Source organism: Triticum aestivum, chromosome 1B, assembly GCF_018294505.1.
Source record: "Triticum aestivum cultivar Chinese Spring chromosome 1B, IWGSC CS RefSeq v2.1, whole genome shotgun sequence".
NCBI lineage: Eukaryota > Viridiplantae > Streptophyta > Magnoliopsida > Poales > Poaceae > Triticum > Triticum aestivum.
The window spans coordinates 336,459,352-336,479,974 of NC_057795.1; the positions used below are offsets into that span (position 1 = coordinate 336,459,352).

General features: G+C 42.5%; 1 protein-coding gene and 1 long non-coding RNA gene across 18 annotated transcripts; both read left to right on the top strand.

Annotated features, from left to right (window-relative positions):
- The first annotated feature begins 1,593 nt into the window (after positions 1 to 1,593).
- LOC123122523 (uncharacterized) lies at positions 1,594 to 10,055 on the top strand. 17 transcript variants are annotated; one of them, XR_006460250.1, is made up of 12 exons: positions 1,594 to 1,989; positions 2,516 to 2,564; positions 2,644 to 2,741; positions 2,823 to 2,900; positions 3,012 to 3,092; positions 3,473 to 3,659; positions 3,788 to 3,920; positions 4,041 to 4,107; positions 5,587 to 5,674; positions 7,118 to 7,377; positions 7,493 to 7,592; positions 9,167 to 10,055. It is a non-coding gene; the product is annotated as an uncharacterized lncRNA (long non-coding RNA). The 17 variants fall into 17 exon arrangements; XR_006460259.1 differs by having other exon boundaries at positions 2,826 to 2,900; XR_006460256.1 differs by having other exon boundaries at positions 2,644 to 2,731.
- A 1,393-nt stretch (positions 10,056 to 11,448) lies between these two features.
- Positions 11,449 to 13,829, top strand: LOC123078424 (putative ripening-related protein 4). Its single transcript, XM_044500936.1, has 2 exons — positions 11,449 to 12,197; positions 13,235 to 13,829. Exons 1-2 carry the CDS (start codon positions 11,632 to 11,634, stop codon positions 13,827 to 13,829), a joined length of 1,161 nt encoding a protein of 386 aa, XP_044356871.1. The 5' UTR covers positions 11,449 to 11,631.
- Positions 13,830 to 20,623: the final 6,794 nt, after the last annotated feature.

Here is a 20,623-nt window from a genome sequence, read left to right on the forward strand (position 1 = left end):
GATGTTGGATGAAAAAGTAATGAACATGAAATTTATTCACTTGACAAGAAGAACAAGTTTGCTTTGGGGGTCATCGCAATCCGAGATAATATATGACCTCCACGATCTGCGGAAGAGGCCTACTTCTCACAAATTGAGGCCGGAAGTTCCGGTCCTGCCTGTCACAAATCAACAGAACATTTATTTTCACAAATTGACAGAACATTTATTTTGGCGGGATCTGAGTCCTTTTTTTTTTACAGGAAGTCCAGCTGTCTTGAGAAGTGACGGCCGATTGAATGACAAACAATTGATATATCAATGGACTGTGATATTTGGCACACGTGTGCCATATAAGCAAAACTGCCACACCTTTACTTTTTTCATTTTAAAGTACCACATGATTCCTCGTCCTTTGACCTCGCCTCCTCCCAAACGACCCTGTAGACTCGCCCGAGAAACCTGCTTCTCCCGCACATCTCGGACGCCCACCCCTGAGAAAACTGTCACTTCTTCATGTCTACCACATGATTTCTCTTCAGGGCAAAAGTTACCATGGTATTTGTATGCAAGTTATCAGGCCCGTGTTGCATAACTTACCGTGCTATTTACATAGAATGTACCACGTATCTATGCTTCAACAACTACGTGCCTTCAAAGTTACCAATGTGTTTTGTACGCTAGTCATAAGGTCTTCGATGTGTAAAATACTGTGGTACTTACACATAAGTTATTAGGGTATATGTACATCAACCTCCCCCCGGTCAAAGTTATCATGAGGGATTGTACATGAATTACCGGGTCTACAGTTCATATGTTATCATGGTGCTTGCACCTAAAAACCTGGGTTTATTTCGGTAGCTTTTTTCATAGGTCAAAAAATTACCACGAAGTTTTTGGGTAACTTACCACACCTATAGCACGTGTGTCCCTCATGACACTAAACATTATGTGACTTTCTTGTGGCACGCCATGCGTTCTGTTCATCCAAGAGGCCCACGCGCGAGGCGAGTGTATGTTTTTAACAACTTAGTTTCCTGTGATAAAAAAGTTACCATCATGTTTATATTGCAAGTTATCGGTTATGCGGTGCTTATATTATCATGTTATTTACACAAAAAATATTGAGGATGTTTTGAACAACTTTTTCCCGGGACAAAAAGTTATCATGGTGATTCTAGGTAACCTATCAAGCCCGTAGTGCTTAAAATATCATGCTATTTACACAAAATTTATCAGGGGTATGTTTTAGCAAATCCCCCTTCCCCCACGGGTCAAAAACTTATCATTGTGTTTAGTTATCGCAGTGCATATGTTTCCATGCTATCTAATCTAACATATAAAGCCTCATGGACTCGTAGGCACAACCGATGCCACCAGTACACGGTACCACGCGAGGAAAAAAAGTCCACCGAACCGCGCCACGCGTGGGGAGCCTCATGGACTCGTAGGCACAACCGATGCCACCAGTACACGGTACCACGCGAGGAAAAAAAGTCCACCGAACCGCGCCACGCGTGGGGTGCAGCGCACCACGCGAAGAGAAAAGCGACGCTCCTATGGTACCCGCTAAACCAGCGCCAGACAGAAATATCTTCCTCCTCACCCCCTTTCTCTCCCTCGTCTCTTCCCATCCCGCTCCTCTTCTCCATGCCGCCGCCACCGCCGCTGCTTCTCCTCCCTCTCGGTCGCCTGTCTCCCCCGCCTCCAACACCTCCTCCTCTCTTTGCCTCCTCACCCAACCAGCACAGCCAGACCACGCGATGTGGACGAGGAGGCAACAGATCGGACGAGGAGGCAACAGATCGGAAGGCGGGCAAGAGGAACCAGGTGGTTCTCCTTCCATGGCCGGGCCTCGACCAGCCGCATCTTCCTCCTCCCAGTCCGGCTGAGAGGAGTGGCGGATCCGCCTCCTCAAGCGAGCAGGGGCGCACGGGGATTCGATCCAGGGATCTCCTTGCGAGAGGCCGCCACCGTACCGACTCCAACCTGCAGCCTGTTCCAACTCAGGTTTGTCTTCGCTCTACTTGGTAGGCCACTGGCAGGAACATGTACGTTGATGTATTTGATGTGGCTAATTGCAATCTCTAGCCTTCCTACCATCCTCCCCTTTATCCCTCTTGATATGCGAATTAGGATTCTAGCTAGCAATGCCTCACTATGCTATGTTGCAGCAAAACAATGATATAGATTTGAAAAGTTGATAATCAAGTATTACCTTCGTTTCAACAGAAAATAAATGGTTGGTGAACAAATATATATGTACAAAAAGTCTGCACAAATAGAATCTTCAATGGAAATACGCAAAATAATAGTCCTATGCATACAAGATACAGTACTGTGTGCCATAGATATAGCCTAAAATCTAACTCTGAGTCTCTAGATAATGTGAACCCGTGCTTAATTATAAAACTTGTGAATCAAAATCACTTGAGCAAGTTTCAGATTTATAAATATACTCATGCTTTCCAATTAACGATCCCAACTAAAGCACCAAGAAATATATCATGTTGACAACTTTACTCCTTGCTTGCAGAAAGTGACAGTTATACAAGAAGAACCAGATGCCACTGAAGATGCCAACAGTAACCATGTGTCTCAGTTTGTATTATATATGGGTTCTTTATGCTTGCCTTTAAATCCTTCTTAATTTTCCCTGTGCAGTCCAAGTAAGCATCGCGAACTGCCATAAGCATCGCGAACCACTCGAGTATCTTCATTCCCTGTGTAGAACTGTTCAAGAAAAGCACCTGTAAAACCAAGTTCGTCTTTCGCTCTGCAAACCTGCTCAAAATAGTGGTCGTCCATTGAGACTTATTACTTTATTGTTTCCCATGTCTCAGCAGCGTGGAGGAGCCGGCTTACCGTGTCAGAATTGTGTGTACTTGCGGGCTACTTCACCGTCACCAGCCCATCTGTAGGTATGCTAGCTCCTCCTCTTCTCTTCTTTGATGCAAATGCACAAAAGGAGAAGCTCAAATCTGGAGAGTAGCCAATGAGATATAGTTTTAAATTTTGTCTTTCTGCTGTAGTATTGTAGGGATGGACATATGGATTGAGTGGTACCCACCTGAAAGATACACATCTCAGCAGCCAAGAACTTCAATAAAAATGTATATCCCAACTCCTTTTATAATCTTGAATGCTTCTCGGTCAACGTCGGTGTCACTTCCAGTCTTGGATGCTACCAGGATGCCAGGTGCAAACTTCATGGAGGCATAATGGCTCTGTACTAGCTTTTCTTGATGAATGAAAGCAGTGATGCTGATATGGACTATCTGAACAATCCACATTCAGTTTAAGTGATGTTACTTTGCTTGAAATTTTGAGATTGAACTATTAGCTTACTATCAGGTCTGCACCATTCTAGATATCATCTTGACTTTTAACTTCTCCAAATGCAACATTGGATAACATAAATAGGAAAAAAAATCAAATTGTGAAACTGTAAGTAATAGCTTCACCTGAATATTGATCTGTTGTGTTATTGCAGGGAAGAGGTATGAAATTCTCAACTTAGGAAGGAACATACAACCTGTAATGTGTCGATCACTAACTAATAAATAGGAGTCTGATGTTGGAAAGAAGCAACTGGTACCAAAGAAAAAGCATCACGACTCCCCTTACAAATCAATGAAGTGTTCTAATTCTAATTCTGGCGATCTAAGCACCGGTCCAAGGTGATTTACCTCTTCCAGCCACTTTCAGCTTGTTCCAATTCAGTCCCCTCTGAGTTTGTTCTAAAAGAAAGTTCTTGTTAGGGATTTGAGTTTATCCTTTTAATTAACGTGTGCTCGTGCTAAAGCAGCGGCTCTCCCTCGGCTATGCCTGGATGTTCGAGCTGTCAGTGTGGTACAGGAGCAGCAGCCACCATCGCTGTCAAGTAGCTCCAGCAATCACGTGCTCACTCTTGCTTCACAGACTATGTATGGTCAGTTCAGGTGATTTTTCCTCGGTGATTATTGGCACCCAGGATGTTACAATCTTATTCATGATCTGATAATTAGCTAGGAATTTTTGAATAGGATTTTAATCAGTTACTGTTTCTTTATTTTGTCCAGAAAATTGGAGGTTTTAGGATCTTTGGAAGTTTTTTGAGGCATCACCCTTCTTGTCCGCAGTTAAAAGGTGTGTGTGTGAGTCTGAGAAAAATACTTTTGCTTTACTTATGTTTCAACTTTGGCAAGGCATGTTTGTACAGGTAGTAAAAATGTGATGCAAATGTTTCTTTTACTAATTTGTGGATTTTGATAGTAGAATGTTGTTTTGGGCTGGTGCTAAGGATCATTCAGTTTCAAGGAAAAAGATATATGTGTGGTTTCTTTGCTTTACAGAAGATGCATTATATGATGTTTTCATTTTGGTAATCATAAGAAATTTTACATTTGATGGTGAATTTCAAAATTATTTTGTTTGGATTCTGAATCATGCTAGGCAATGTCGTCTTTGTAATAATTTAAAAGGGGTGCTAGGCAGAACCAAGCCATCCACGTAGGCTATGAATAGTGCAGCGAGCGAGCGAGTGAGCTGGCAGCGACTAAAAACCTAGCTTCCCCACCCACGCCCATGACAGCACGCGACCGTCCCTCCTCCTCGACCTCCCTCCTAGCTGACCCCCCTTTCTCCTCAAGAGAAAAGCCATGAGTTGTTTTACTGAGAGAGAAGAAACAAGTAATATCACATTCTGAAGGTTCATTTCCTTTTATATGGGTGATGGGTCCTTAAAATTGTAAGCATTGCAGTTTTCTAACCATGTACATGGGTGGTACGCAGCTAAGCACTCAAGCTATGATTATTGTTGTATGTATGGATTAATAGTGGTAATCACTGTTTGGTTCAGGCCTTGAGCAGCTAAGATAACTCAAATGTGTACGCTCATTCAAAGTAACTGATTTACCTAAAGAACTTGGTTGATGATCAGGTGTGCATTTTGTATGCATTGGAATTAGATTCAGAATGCATGATGATTGGTTTCTTCTGTGTTCATATAGGAAGTAGCTTCTCATGCGCCAACATTTTTTAGGTGTGTTGTGCCGAGGAAATCTTATGCTTCAGTGCGTACATTTTGGTTGTGTTTGTCTAGAGTTTTTTTTTGCTTACAGGACAAAATATTCTTATTTACTTTGATTCATCTATTTGTAGCAAAAAACTATTTCTTCGTGCATAAATATGTTGTGTTCATTATTCGGGTCAAATGAGTGAGACCGTCGTTTTTGTATTGGCTTCAAGGGAGGATGATTTGCTGTGTACGTTTCATTTTCCATCACGGCCATCATGTCATCCACTCATGTACATGTCATTCTCTGCTTTTAAACAAGTGTCGAGTGTAACCGCTAGCATGTGTACGAAGACAAATAATTCTCAAGGCACTGGCATGACTGGAGGAAAAGAGGTTCTGTGACTCAAGGTTGGGTCGCCATGTGTATATTTATTTATGTATTCATATCCATGCTTGTGTGGTTTTCTCTATTTTCGGTAGCCAGTCGCATGCCTTCTCCTTATTTGCTTTGTCAATGTTCGTGTGTGCCCAACTCAATTGTTGCTGCTTTTATGTATGTGCTTTCTTATGTGGTAGATAAACTCTTGCTTTAATATGTGCACTTCCAGGTTTGACGCAGTACAGTGCGGGGGAGGCGGTGTCCTCTGCAGCTAGGTCTACTTGCTGGCGACCTCACCATCACCAACCCATCTACAGGTATGCTAGCTCCTCTTCTATTAATGCAAAAAGGAGATGCTCAAATGGATTGAGTGGTGCCCTTCTGAAAGTATTGCACTGATGGACATATGGATTGATTGGTAGCCCCTTGAAAGCTACACAGATCTGAACCAATAATTTTAATAAGAATGTGTATCCCAGCTCCTTTTATAATCTTGAATCCTTCTCGGTCCTACTAAACTGTAACTCATGTTTCTTTTTGGAAACAATATTTTGGACATATATTAATTAAGCTAGCTACATGGGAACCTTTTGTTCTGGCCAGATTTGATGATTTCTCTCAATATACTGCTGGCGATGTAGTTGGCAATGATTAGGTGGGCAGTTCTTCGCATTGCATTCTGTATTTAAGTTTGGACAATTGGCTGCTAATTTATCATGTGAATATGTTCTCTCTCTGGAGATGAAGATAGCAAATATTTTTATATTCTTATCCAATCAGCTCACACCATTGTTGTGATCAACAAAAGATTCAGAACTTCCAAGCTCCGTTTTTTCTTGCTAGCTATGAAGGTGATACTTTAGTAAAAGGTGCATACAGTACTAACATTTTTTCTATCTTTATGCTCCTCCATATGGATGGGAACTAAAAGGATGATGATATTATTCTACCTTTCAATATTTGGTGGTGCATATTTAAGAAAATCACTGCTAAGCATGTCATTTTCTAGAAAGGCGCTTGACTGGAATGTATATGTATATAGTTAATAAAATCATAGTGACGGATTTTTCAGTTCCTCTATTTAGATTAGAGGCGTCTGCATGCATATTAACCAAGTGATCAGTCTTTCCAGCTCAAAAGAGAAAGTGACCGATGTTTTGGCATATTTTCCTATTAGGAATAAAATGGATATGCCCATGTGCATATGCACACAGATTTCAGGTTACAGTGTAATTAGGAAACAGATGATACCTCATTGTGTAGTCTTGGTCTGAGAAGAGTGGATATACTTGGTGAATATATATGTTCCACCCGACCATTAATTTCAGAGAAAAGGACATGCACTTCAGTAGCAAAAATTTGATTGTTATGTACTATCTGTAATGCTAAGCATTTATTTGCTAATATCTCCTCATCTGAATTTGTATTTTGGTCATTTGGCCTTTTAACTATATGGGCATCTGCAGATGGTCTGAAAAGCAAGATATTCTAGAGATAATAACTATACTTGCTGCTCCAGATGGACTAAGAATGGAACCATATCCTAGGCCTACATGCTAATATTGTACACCAACGAATGCTTCACTTATTTATACTTAATCAGTTGTGTAATAATAAGCGCGATATTAGCTTCTGTACCCATCTTAATGGTTAAAATACTTTTCTTCAATATGTGACACATTTGCTTCTGTTTCCACATGTCTTGCTTCATGATATCAACATTGTTAATCGTTTATCTTTATCTTTCTTTCCCTTTACAGCCTACTTGAATGGATATGGTTCTTGAGAGGCCATTTCTTATGCATCAGGCCCTGAAGGTGGATGTTGCTTGTATGCTAAGCAAGGAAGAGGCATGCCCTACCTGGCAGCGACCACCTTCCACTCAAGGGATATAGCACTATCATTTAGCACACACTGTTCCAGGAGAAACAATAATCATGAACAGAAACAGTAACCAACAATATCCCTACTGACCGGCGTGGCTCCACCAACGATCCATCAGCCCCTGGTACAGAAAGAGGTGATTCATCACTTGCTATACAATCTCTTTCTCTATTTCCTTCTGATTCATCCTTGCTTTCCAATCTCCTTCTCTATTTCCTTTCTCCTGACTGTAGTATCCTCTTCAATCTCAGATCCAGAAGCTCACGCATGGAGGACATGGACATTGGTATCGTCTGTGACGAGGGTTCCCCAGGATCAATAGCGTCAAGGACAGGAACGCCTGTGCCCAATGTAATATTCTAAAAACCTGTTATACTCCATTCATCGTAGAGATAGCCTCCTGCTCCCCCTCTCTTACTCACGTACGTCCTCCTCCTGCCTCCTCCTGCCCCCCTCTCTTACTCACGTTATTGGCCCCTAATTTGTGACTTTCCTACGTTATTGGCCCCTAATTTGTGATTTTCCTGAACATGACACCTTTTCTTCTCCGGATCTGCATTCCACCTGTAGTAATTGTGAGATTATATATGCATTCGTGTTCATTCTTAATTTAAACTAGACCTAGCTGTATATACTACAAAATTTGTTAAACATGCGCTGGGCAGGTTTCCATGATGAGTTCGTAGCCTTTATGAAGTTCTTGCTGATTGTTTTCTGTAATCATCGCTCATTTCTCGTCTCCATAGCACAAAATTTGATTCTTGCATCTAACCTTACCGGCGTGTTTACTGAACTTTGTATATATGAATTTCACCTCGTATTTTCTTCCTGGCTTGATAAGAACTGAACAATACAATTTGCTTTCTCGTGTCCAGTAATCCAGATTGAGTAATTCTAGAGATATGCGACCCGTAGACCAGTTTATGAAATTCTTTAGGTGTATTTTTCTTTCATGTACATAGCTGGAAATTGTTTGATATACATTTTATAAGGATAAACAAGGCTTACTGTACGTAAGGCTTGATACTACCCCATTTCAAATAACTAAGGGAATCACTATTTCTCAAATGCAAGATATTGGTTTATTTTATTTCGTATGCCATGTTTTTTGTTTCAGTTCTTTGTTTTTTCAATCCATTTGCTTTCTTGAAATCTTCGTGATAACAGAGATTTGAGAAGGATCTGTCTCTAGCTGTAGATGATAACTACATAATTATTTGTTCTTTCTATGTGAAATATTTGAAAACCAAATGCAAATCGTTGCAATATTTAGCCTTCAGTACTTATAATGCACAAATGTAAAATTATATTTTGCTATTATGTTCTTCTATTCTAGAATCATTTCCCTAATCTGCCTATTTTGATCATGAAATTAAGTCAATTTCTTCTACTATCTTCATGTGCTTGCGGATAGGATTCTGAAAGCTTATAAACTTATTTTCAAAGCTTGCCTAATAATTTTATCATATAAGTTGAAATTCAGTAAAACATTCCCACTTGACAGTGATCTATTGTTATTCCCTTAAATGTTGATCCAAGTGTCATAAATGGCACAAGATGCAGTTTTGATTAGATTTTGAGTGTGAAATTTATACTGTCTTGCGGTGATGCATGATGTTATTTATTTCATTAGAGAAAGATAAGTGTTAACCTATTAAGTTAATTTGGGTGACGGATTTAATGCTTATGTTAATTATTTGCAGTTTATTTACGGGAGAAAATAGTGGTAGTTTATTTATTGTCATTGGTTAAGACTGCTGCTATTAGATCCATATGGTTGCGGTATATCTTCAATTATTTGCTAAATTGAAGGATTAATGTTCCGCTATTAGGTTAATTAGGCTAGCAGCTTTTAGCACTTCTCATCTATTGGTTCAGCTATTATTTTCTGAGAAAAAAAATTTACCCTTGCTTTGTCCCTACAGGATAATGACTACCTGATAGTGATTCCTTATGCTCACATCTTTGGCCTCATGCTGCAAGCTCTAAAGCTGCCCCCTGCAACTTACCAGCACAAAATATACCCAGGCGGAAAGAATCGTGTGACAGTGACTTTCATTTCTACTTTGGAATTGCTAGATGGTTCACTTGTCCCGAGTTCTATACCAGGTGCAATCTTAGATAGCTATGAAGATGCAGAAGACTGCTGCTATGGAGGCTATTACATTCATGGAGAATGCATATGGCAAAGAAATGAGGGGCTACCACTACACCCATGTCAAGAGGCTAGAAAATCAAGTGACGCACCTGGTCAAATGGTTGACTTCATCCAATGAGACAATCAAGAAGCTGCGCAAAAACATGCTACTACGCTGTCAGGTACATGAACTCATATTCTGCCCGGATAGAAAACACAACAGCTGCTCGCCACCTGAAAGGTCAGGACAACACCAAAGGAGTTATGAAAACAGCTCTTGCAAGCATCGAAGGACTGACGCAAAGGCTACGCTACATTGCTATGAAGTTTGAGCAGCGCCTTGAAGCAACCAGAAACAGTTTCTGGTAAACTTTGCTGAATGTATCCTGGATAGCGTGCTTCATCGGTTACCGCAACAACCACCTTTTGTTTCATATCTATCAGACCAGCATCTTTCCCATTTTGGACTACTCCCAACAAGATATGTATAGACTTTAGTCCTCCCTTGCTGCCTCTATGGTGAAAAGTAGTCTATGATATAGTTTACGATCTTTAGATTTTATTGTTGTCTGTATAGTCAAGAGCGGTTTACCATCGCTTATTGTATATATGTGAAGGTCTCCTCTTCTACTGTTGTTTCACAACACTATGACCGAAGAAAACAACCTTTCCTTTTATCCATGCTTTCACACTAATGTTTGCATCAAACATTCCCTGTGATCATATCTGCAGCACTTACAAGCTCATATTAAGATTTCCCAATCGATCCTGTACACATTCAACCAATGTATATAAGCTATTCTTTTTGAACAATAATAGGTTAGGGCATACTCTCACACCGATTAGCTTACATTCGGCCTTTGCGCCATTGGCGCAACGGGTCATCTAGTTTACACATAAAAATGCCAAGGGAGGGAGGTATACTACCGTGCTATTGACACAGAAGATGCTGGAGTATCTTTTCAAAAAAAAATCCCTACGGTCAAAGTTACCATGGTGTTTCTATACCTCAGTTATCAGATGTGCGCTGCGTATATTACCATCTATTTACACATAAATTATCGGGTATCTTTTCACATTTGTCTTCCCCAATGATTAAAGTTACCACGATGTTTGTATCTAAATTATCAGGTCTATGGCGTGAATGTTATCGTGCTATTTACAGAAATTACCGGGGGGCGGGTTCAACAAATTTATTCCTAATGATCAAAGTTACCACGAACATGTCAAAAATAGTATTTTCCTTAGCCTACTCAACAATGAGTGTCATAGGTGAGGTGGTTAGCTCCCTTTGTTGATTACCTGTAGAACAGAGATCAAATCCTAGTCCAAGCATTATTTTTGCTGAAAATCGGGAAGGAAGGCGCGTGGGCCATAATTGACGATTACAAAAATTAGGAAGGCACGAGCAGGTGTGCCCGATAAAATCGGGGAGGGCGTGCGGGAAAGGAAAGAAATCGGGGGAGGTCGTGCGGGAAAGGAAGGAGATCGGGAGGCATGCGGGAAAGGAAAGAAATCGAGAGGACGTGCGGGGAAGGAAGGAGATCGGGAGGGAACTGACGGCGCTGGATGCGTGTGGCAATTTCGCAATCTGCCACACGGTTGCGAGATACATTTTTCGTATATCAATATATCACTTTTTATCTTTACCTTTTTCTCCCTACTTGTTTTTCTTCTTCCTTGTTCGTTCTTTGTGTTGAGGGTGACGAGACCCTAGGGACAATTAGGTCGACCTGGGGCAGCCATAGCCACTACACGCCCTGACGGGGTCCCTCTCGGGCGTATGGAGTTTCGGGTCTCCAAAAGACCTTGCCGGCATGTCTTGCGTATCGCGCTCCGGTGAGACTCCTCCAGCTACGTGTCCTGCATACAACACTCACACGCCAAAGGTACACAGTGACGTGTTCGTGTGCAAACAATGAGGTGTGGGACGACCCCTTGTATTAAAAAAACATATTATCGGCTACACCAAGTGTTTGGCCCGTTTAGCAGGTTATTAAATTATGACAAGATAACATTTGGAACACCAATCAGAAGCCCATACGAGAGGGTACGGTACGTCCACACATCAAGTATTCATAATCTGAACACAACAAAGAATTGCCGTAGCAAACAACCTGACAATGTTCATACCTAGCACTACTAGCAGCAAGGGTACTACAAAAGCCGATGCGCACACAGCAATTCCGAAAACAAGGCCAAACACACCAGGAATCAGCATAACAGAGAGAATACAAGTCAGGGCAAACTGAAATGGCCAACTTCAGAGCTCTAGCCACCGCCGCGATCTTCCTCCTGGTCGCGCTCTCCACGTCGCACATTGCCTCCTCCCTTCGCCCCGGCCTAGGGGTCTGCCGTGCCAGCGGCTATCTCCCGGGCAAGTCCGGCAACTGCGAGAAGAGCAATGACCCGGACTGCTGCGAAGACGGTAAGAGGTACCCACAGTACCACTGCTCGCCGCCGGTCACCGCGACCACCAAGGCCGTCCTGACGCTAAACAGCTTCGAGAAGGGCAAGGATGGCGGTGGCCCGTCAGAGTGTGACAACTCCTACCACAGCGACAAGGAACTGGTCGTTGCGCTCTCCACTGGCTGGTTCAAGAACATGGCACGTTGCGGTCACCACATCAAGATCACCGCAAACGACAAGTCCGTGTACGCCAAGGTGGTGGACGAGTGCGACTCCGTGTATGGCTGTGACGCTGACCACAACTATGAGCCTCCATGCGATAATAACATCGTTGATGCCTCACCGGCGGTGTGGAATGCCCTGGGGCTCGACCAGAACGTCGGCATGGAGGATATCACCTGGTCAGAGGAGTAAACAGCATAACCGCGTGGCAGGCATACAAGATAAGTGAGTGATATATATCATGTACAGAGTTAAAATAGGAATATGCAACTAGGAGCCTCCGTGCGATAGGAATATAAATTGTCCCTGTAAATATGATATACTATGTAATTTGTGCTCAATATGTTAGAGCTACTTTCTATGGGAGTAATTTGCGATGCATGGACAACCCCCAAACTTCCAATGCCTTTATCTGAAAAAAAAAACAGAATTAAGTGACTACACAGGTTGTAGAAAACCAGATATTGAGACAATCTCGGGAGCCAAATCATCCAGAAACACGCACTTGGATGCATTTTTTCTCAATTCTTTAGTGTCCAGGAAATCTGATACAGCCAAATAATCAGACCATATTTCCAGTATAATTGATCAAACCAGGACAAACCTGCTTCCTTTTTTGGGCCAAAATGTTCAGTTATACACTCAGTTCTCATTTATTTTATGTTCCATCTGTTAGTCTCTGTTTTAAATATTAAGCCTTTTCAATTTCATCAAAAGTCTCCTTTTAACAGTGAAACAACACAAACTTACAGAAACCATACGATGCCAGTTTCAACCAGCAAAATGATTTGCTCACAATTGATCAACTACCATTCTATTCGAAATACGACTCATTAAGCTACTACTGAGTAATAATGTAATTCACATTACAAACACAGGAAAAAATGTGACGACGATGGAACAATTACACATCAATTTTCTTGTCAAGCTCAGAAACTAACCTTGGAGTTGACAAACCAAGAAAAGGGACAGTATGTTACATGCCTACTTAAACCAGTGTTATAGTTCAGTGAACACACGGTAGCATAGTAATTGCTGAAATGTTTTGCCCAGAGCTCTATATGATAGCACGCCAAATATGTGCAGCCAATCATCAAGAACTTGGCGCCCATGAAATTGCATAGCAATTGCTGATTTCTGAGCTCTACATAAAGTACCCACCCATACCACTTGAGCATAAAGCAATAGTTCAATTGAAAGCTGCACGGCTTAAGGTGGCAAATAGCATGGCTAACCCGAAGCTACTAGCTGTGCTTGTGCTCTTGCAGGTAATCACTCTCCATATCCATGGTGTCGCATCGTCCACAGCCAACAAACACGTGCCAAAGCCCAGTGGTGGCCGCTGCCATATCAGCGGCTTCCTCTACGGCAAGGCTGGCAAGTGCAACAAGGAGAATGGCTCCGACTGCTGTATTCCCCGCCACCGCTACCCGCAGTTCAGGTGTTCGCCCCCAGTGTCCTCCAAGACAGTGGCAACCTTGACACTGAACAGCTTTGCCCGCGGGGGCGACGGTGGTGGGCCGTCCTTCTGTGACGATCGCTACCACAAGGACAGCGAGCTGGTGGTGGCGCTGTCTACTGGGTGGCTGCGCCTCGACGGCACACGTCGGTGCAACAAGATGATCCGCATCAGCGGGAACAGGCGGTCCCTGCTGGCCAAGGTCGTCGACGAGTGTGACTCAGTGCATGGCTGTGACAAGGAACACAACTTTGAGCCACCATGTGCAAACAACATCGTGGACGGGTCGCCAGCGGTATGGAAGGCGCTGGGGCTCAACAAGAACGTCGGAAAATTCAAGATCACTTGGTCTGATGTGTGAGCTCTGAGCTGCACCATGGCAATGTCGTGCTAGTCTATACTTAGAGGCATACACAAGGGAACTGTGTGCTCCTCATTTATATAAACCATATGGTGTGTGTGTGTGTGTGTGTGTGTGTGTGTGTGTGTGTGTGATGATGATGATAATCTTGGCGATGGAGCAAATAAGTCGTATTTGCTATCCCAAGAAAAGTGTGTACTTGTTAATTTCCAAAACTATGTGTGCTACTGTATTAGCAATAAATTACTACTTGAAATAATGCACCAGTATTTTGCATGTTAAGAAGTTGGTGATGCACCAGTATTTTGTATGTTACCAAGTTAGTAATGACTCTGGTTTTGTGCGGTGAAAGCTCATTTAGGTTACAGATGTTTGAACAGTTCAGCTATTTGAAACAAAAACAAAAATCGAAGAGAACCAGACAATGCCAGCAAATTTCAGGTGTTATAGAAATTTTATGTTATAACAAAAGATACTGTAGAAGTACCTTAAGAGATACTCCCCCTGTCTCGCAACATAAGATCCTTTTTTAAGCTAACATAGCTTGAGAAACGATCTTATATTATGGAACGCACGGAGTACATCTTTAGACACCTGTCCAAATTTGTTCTTCGTCTAACAGGAGCCAGAGTAGCCAATCACATGTATCCTCTGTACTAGAATACAACAATTGCTAACTGAAACTGAAGACAACATATGCATTTGAGTGCTACACTTATATATACCAGTACCACAGTACCAGTTAGTCTACTCACAGTCTAATACTGCCTCCGTCCGGAAATACTTGTCGTAGAAATGGATACAAATGGATGTATCTAGAACTAAAATACATCTAGATACATCCATTCCTCGGACAAGTATTTTTGGACGGAGGGAGTACTAGGTTAAAATTACTTGTTATTGGCCCATTGAGCAGGTCAAATAACCATACAACTATTTGGCCTGGCATCAGAAGTCACAACTCACCTGAAACCCTATGAACACATCAAGGCCATCTAATAAATCTGAACACCGCAACGAATTGCATGGAAAACAATGAAATAATGCCATAACTCATAACACCACCGTTTGAAAAATAATATCATAACACTAGTCCAGTCAGTAGGCACTAGGAATAGGTGGTTTCCCGGTAGGCTCAATTTCTTTTTCGCTGAAACGGAACTCCAATAATGATATTTCAAATATCAAAATAAAGTCTTTTGCCACAGCAAATTCCGGGTTTTTCCAGAGCAAAAAGGCTGCCCTCTCACAGTCTGGGTTTTATTATAAAGCCAAATAGGAAAGCAAAATATAAAGAGTTCGGTCTATTTAGGTTATTAATAAAAATTGGGATTGAGGAACCAAGAAAAGGGACATCACGTTAGATGCAAAGTTAAACCAGTGGCTTAGCCATGCCTAGAAAAATCAAGTGGCATAGGAATTGCTGAAAAAGGCTTTCCTAGAGCTCTAATGTGGCCATGTCAAATGTGCGCAGCGAATCGGCAAACTTGTAGCCTATGAAAGAAATACCATACCACATCCAGTACTTGCAGTCCTTAACTCAAACAGAATTAGCATTATGCTTAGCAACAGTACCGACGCAACTTGTTATGCTGCAAAAATGATAAGCAACTCAGTGCACATGAGTACGACTGTGCGATGTAGACCATAAACTGTACTGTCGTTCATGCCCATTACCATGCGGAGGAGTAATTGAACACCTATCTGTCCTATCACATGAATAAATCTAGCTTTGGAGGGGATCGAACACAGGCACACACAAAATGCGTACTCACCGAGGGCAGTGGGGCTGCAGGGAGGCGCCGGTGATGCCATAGAGGCATCTTAGTTCTCCGGCTTCGCTGCTCCGGCCGCGAGGGGAGGAGCCGCCAAGCTCGGTCGTGGGCGGCCGTGTGCTGTGGTGTGCCCTACTTTTTCTTTTTTTGAGCAAATGTGGTGTGCCCTACTGGAATTTGGAAAATGAGAGACGACGAGTGGAGAAGAGAGAGTATGTGGGCCGGAAGAGATGTCGACGCAGCTGATCGATAGACACGGCCTAGCGGCCTACTAAATACTACTACAACAGTTTCGAATACAACAATGTCTTGGCTACGTCCAGTAGCGGGAGCAACCGAAATCACTAAATAGTACTCCAACTATTACCTTAAAAAAACTATTAACTCCGTCCGGAAATACTTGTCATCAAAATAGATAAAAGGAGATGTATCGTATTTTAGTTCTAGATACATCCCTTTTTATCCATTTTGATGACAAGTATTTTCGGACAGAGGAGTAATTGAGAAGTACTCGTTTTAAACATCACTTCCACCTTTCAGCAAACGACAAGTGAAGCGCGATAGCATTTTCCCTTTATTCGTACATCCATTTATTCAAAATATTTTATCTCTTAAACCGTACGTCCAAATCCCGAACCGTTTTCACCGCCGGATTCCTCGCGTCGAGATCTTTAAAACTAGATACCATGTTGATAGGTTTTGATGAAAAAATCACAAAAAACAGACGGAAAAATGACACCGGGAGCATGTTTTTTTCGTTCCAAAAGTCGTTTTTGAGAGGCACGGTTGCGCCTCTCGCGGAAGCAAATTCATGTCTCTTGCAGAAGCAAAACGATGCTTCTCGCGGAAGGGAAAAATATGGTTTTTTTTATTTCCAAGAGGCACGGCCGTGCCTCTCGCGGAAGCAAATCCTTGTCTCTAGTGAAACCAAAACCGTGACTCTCGTGAAAGGAAAAAAGAAAAAAGTGTGTATTCTTTTCGTTTTCGAGAGGTGCGACCGTACTTCTCTTGGAAGGAAATCCATGCCTCTTACGAAAGGAAAAAAAGAAAGAGAAAAATGTGTTTTTATTCATTTCCAAAAGCCACGGCCGTGCATCTCGCTGAAGCAAAATCGTATCTCTCACGGAAGCAAAAAAACGTGTTTTTTTGTTTCCGAGAGGAATGGCCGTGCCTCTCGCGGAAGCAAAACCATGCAACCACGCCTCTCACAAAAGCAAAACCGTGCTTCTCACGGAAACAAAAAAATAAGACACGTCTTTTCGCGAAAAAAAAACAATTTTTTTGTCAAAGAGCTAAGAAAGACCGGTGAAAAACAGTAAAGCCAAAAAACCCATCTAAAAAGCCAAAAACGCGTGCAGAAAATTAAAAAAAATCCAGAGAAAGCGCTCAGAGCGTGACGCGTGGCGGCGGTTGAGAGTGCACCAAGTGGCGCGCTCTCAGCCCACCCCAAGTGACACTTAGGGAGGCTCCCGAATGAGCGCTCCTCAATTAGTTGCTCCCGGGAGCAACTAACCAAGGGGTACCATATCCAACAGCCGCCGCCATGTGCCGCATTGAAGGAAATATGCCCTAGACACAATAATAAAGTTGTTATTTTATATTTCCTTATTCATGATAAATGTTTATTATTCATGCTAGAATTGTATTAACTGAAAACTTGATACATGTGTGAATACATAGACAAAACACCGTGTCCCTAGTATGCCTCTTCTTGACTAGCTCGTTGATCAAAGATGGTTAAGTTTTCTAGCCATAGACATGTGTTATCATTTGATGAAAGGGATCACGTCATTAGGAGAATGATGTGATGGACAAGACCCATCCATTAGCTTAGCATAATGATCGTTCAGTTTTATTGCTACTGCTTTCTTCATGTCAAATATATATTTCTCCGACTATGAGATTATGCAACTTCCGGATACCGGAGGAATGCCTTGTGTGCTATCAAACATCACAACGTAACTGGGTGATTATAAAGTGCTCTACATATATCTCCGAAGGTGTTTGTTCGGTTGACATAGATCGAGATTAGGATTTGTCACTCCGAGTATCGGAGAGGTATCTCTAGGCCCTCTCGGTAATGCACATCACAAGAAGCCTTGCAAGCAATGTGCCTAATGAGTTAGTTACGGAATGATGCATTATGGAATGAGTAAAGAGACTTTCCGGTAACGAGATTGAACTAGGTATGAAGACATCGACAATCGAATCTCGGGCAAGTAACATACCGATGACAAAGGGAATAACGTATGTTGTCGTAACGGTTCGACCGATAAAGATCTTCGTAGAATATGTGGGAACCAATATGATCATCTAGGTTCCGCTATTGGTTATTGACCGAAGAAGTGTCTCGGTCATGTCTACATAGTTCTCGAACCCGTAGGGTCCGCACGGTTAACATTCGATGACGATTTGTATTATATGAGTTATGTGATTTGGTGACCGAATGTTGTTTGGAGTCCGGGATGAGATCATGGACATGACGAGGAGTCTCGAAATGGTCGAGAGGTAAAGATTAATATATTGGATGACAGTATTCGGATAGGTACATATCGGAGTACCGGGGGGTTATCGGGACCCCCCGGGGGAAGATATGGGCCATATGGGCCTTAGGAGGGAGCACACCAGCCCACAAAGGGGTGCCCCCCCCCCCGAAGGAAGGAGGCCGAATAGGATTAGAAGGAGGGGGCGGCACCCCCCCTCTTTCCTTCTCCCCCCTCTCTTCCCTTCTTCCCCCTTCCGATAAAAGAAAAGGGGGGGAATCCTACTAGGAGCCCAAGTAGGACTCCTCCTACTTGGGGCGGGCCTAGGGCTGTCTCCCTCCCACTCCCTAGGAACACACATAAACTATTCCTAGCCGTGTGCGGCGCCCCCATCCGTAGTTTACGCCCCCGGTCATATTTCTCGCAGTGCTTAGGCGAAGCCCTGTGCAGATCACTTCACCATCACCGTCACCACGCCGTCGTGCTGACGGAACTCATCTACTTCCTCGACACTCTGACTCTGATGGATCCAGAGCTCGAGGGACGTTATCGTGCTGAACGTGTGCAGAACTCAGATGTGTCGTATGTTCGATACTTGATCTGTCGGAACGAGAAGAAGTTCAACTACATCAACCGCTTTGGCAAACGCTTCAGCTTTCGGTCTACGAGGGTACGTGGATACACTCTCCCCCTCTCGTTGCTATGCATATCCTAGATAGATCTTGCGTGAGCGTAGGAATTTTTTTGATATTGCATGCTACATTTCCCAACAGTGGCATCCAAGCCAGGTCTATGCGTAGATGATATGCACAAGTAGAACACAAACAGTTGTGGACGGTGATCGTCATACTTCTTACCACCAATGTCTTATTTTGATTCGGCGGTATTGTTGGATGAAGCGGCCTGGACCAACCTTACATGACCACGTTCATGAGACCGGTTCCACCGACAGACATGCAGCTAGTTTTGCATAAAGGTGGCTGGCGGGTGTCTGTTTCTCCAACTTTAGTTGAATTGAATTTGACTGCGACCGATCATTGTTGAAGGTTAAAACAAAAAACTTGATAAATCAGCGTTGTGGTTTTGTGCCGTAGGTAAGAATGGTTCTTGCTAGTAGCCCGTAGCAGCCACGTAAAACTTGCAACAACAAAGTAGAGGACGTCTAACTTGTTTTTGCAGGGCATGTTGTGATGCGATATACGTTGTTGTATGAGATGGTCATGTTTTGTATAAGTTATCAGCAACTGGCAGGGGCCTTATGGTTGTCGCTTTATTGTATGAAATGCAAACGCCAAGTAATTTCTTTACTTTATCACTAAGCGGTAGCGATAGTTGTAGAAGAAATAGTGACGAGACGACCAGGACGCTACGATGGAGATCAAGGTGTCGAGACGATGACGATGGAGATCATGACCTTGCTTTGGATATGGAGATCAAAAGCACAAGATGATGATGGCCATATCATGTCACATATTTTTATTGCATGTGATGTTTATCTTTATGCATCTTATTTTGCTTAGTACGGCGGTAGTATTATAAGATGATCCCTTAACTAAATTTCAAGGTATAAGTGTCCTCCCCGAGTATGCACCGTTGCGAAAGTTCTTCATGCTGAGACACCACGTGATGATCGGGTGTGATAGGCTCTATGTTCACATACGACGGGTGCAAGTCAGTTTTGCACATGCGGAATACTCAGGTTAAACTTGACGAGCCTAGCATGTACAGACATGGCCTTGGAACACTGGAGACCGAAAGGTCGAACGTGAATCATATAGTAGATATGATCAACATAAAGATGTTCACCATTGATGACTACTCCATCTCACGTGATGATCAGACATGGTTTAGTTGATTTGGATCACGTATCATTTAGATAACTTGAGGGATGTCTATCTAAGTGGGAGTTCTTAAGTAATATGATTAATTGAACTTAATTTATCATGAACTTAGTCCTGATAGTTTTGCACATCTGTGTTGTAGACCAATGGCCCGTGCTACCATTCCTTTGAATTTTAATGCGTTCCTAGAGAAAGCTAAGTTGAAAGATGATGGTAGCAACTACATGGACTGGGTCCGTAACTTGAGGATTATCCTCATTGTTGCGCATAAGAATTATGTCATTGATGCACCGCTAGGTGTACCCCCCCCCAGCAATTGCAGACATTGTGAATGTGTGGCAGTCACGTGTTGATGACTACTCGATAGTTCAGTGTGCCATGCTTTACAGCTTAGAATCGGGACTTCAAAGACGTTTTGAACGTCATGGACCATATGAGATGTTCCAGGAGTTGAAGTTAATATTTCAAGCAAATGCCCGAGTTGAGAGATATGAAGTCTCCAACAAGTTTTATAGCTGCAAGATGGAGGAGAACAGTTCTGTCAGTGAGCACATACTCAGAATGTCTGGATATCATAATCACTTGACTCAGCTAGGAGTTAATCTTCCAGATGATTGTGTCATTGACAGAGTTTTTCAATCACTGCCACCAAGTTATAAAGGCTTCGTGATGAACTATAATATGCAAGGGATGGA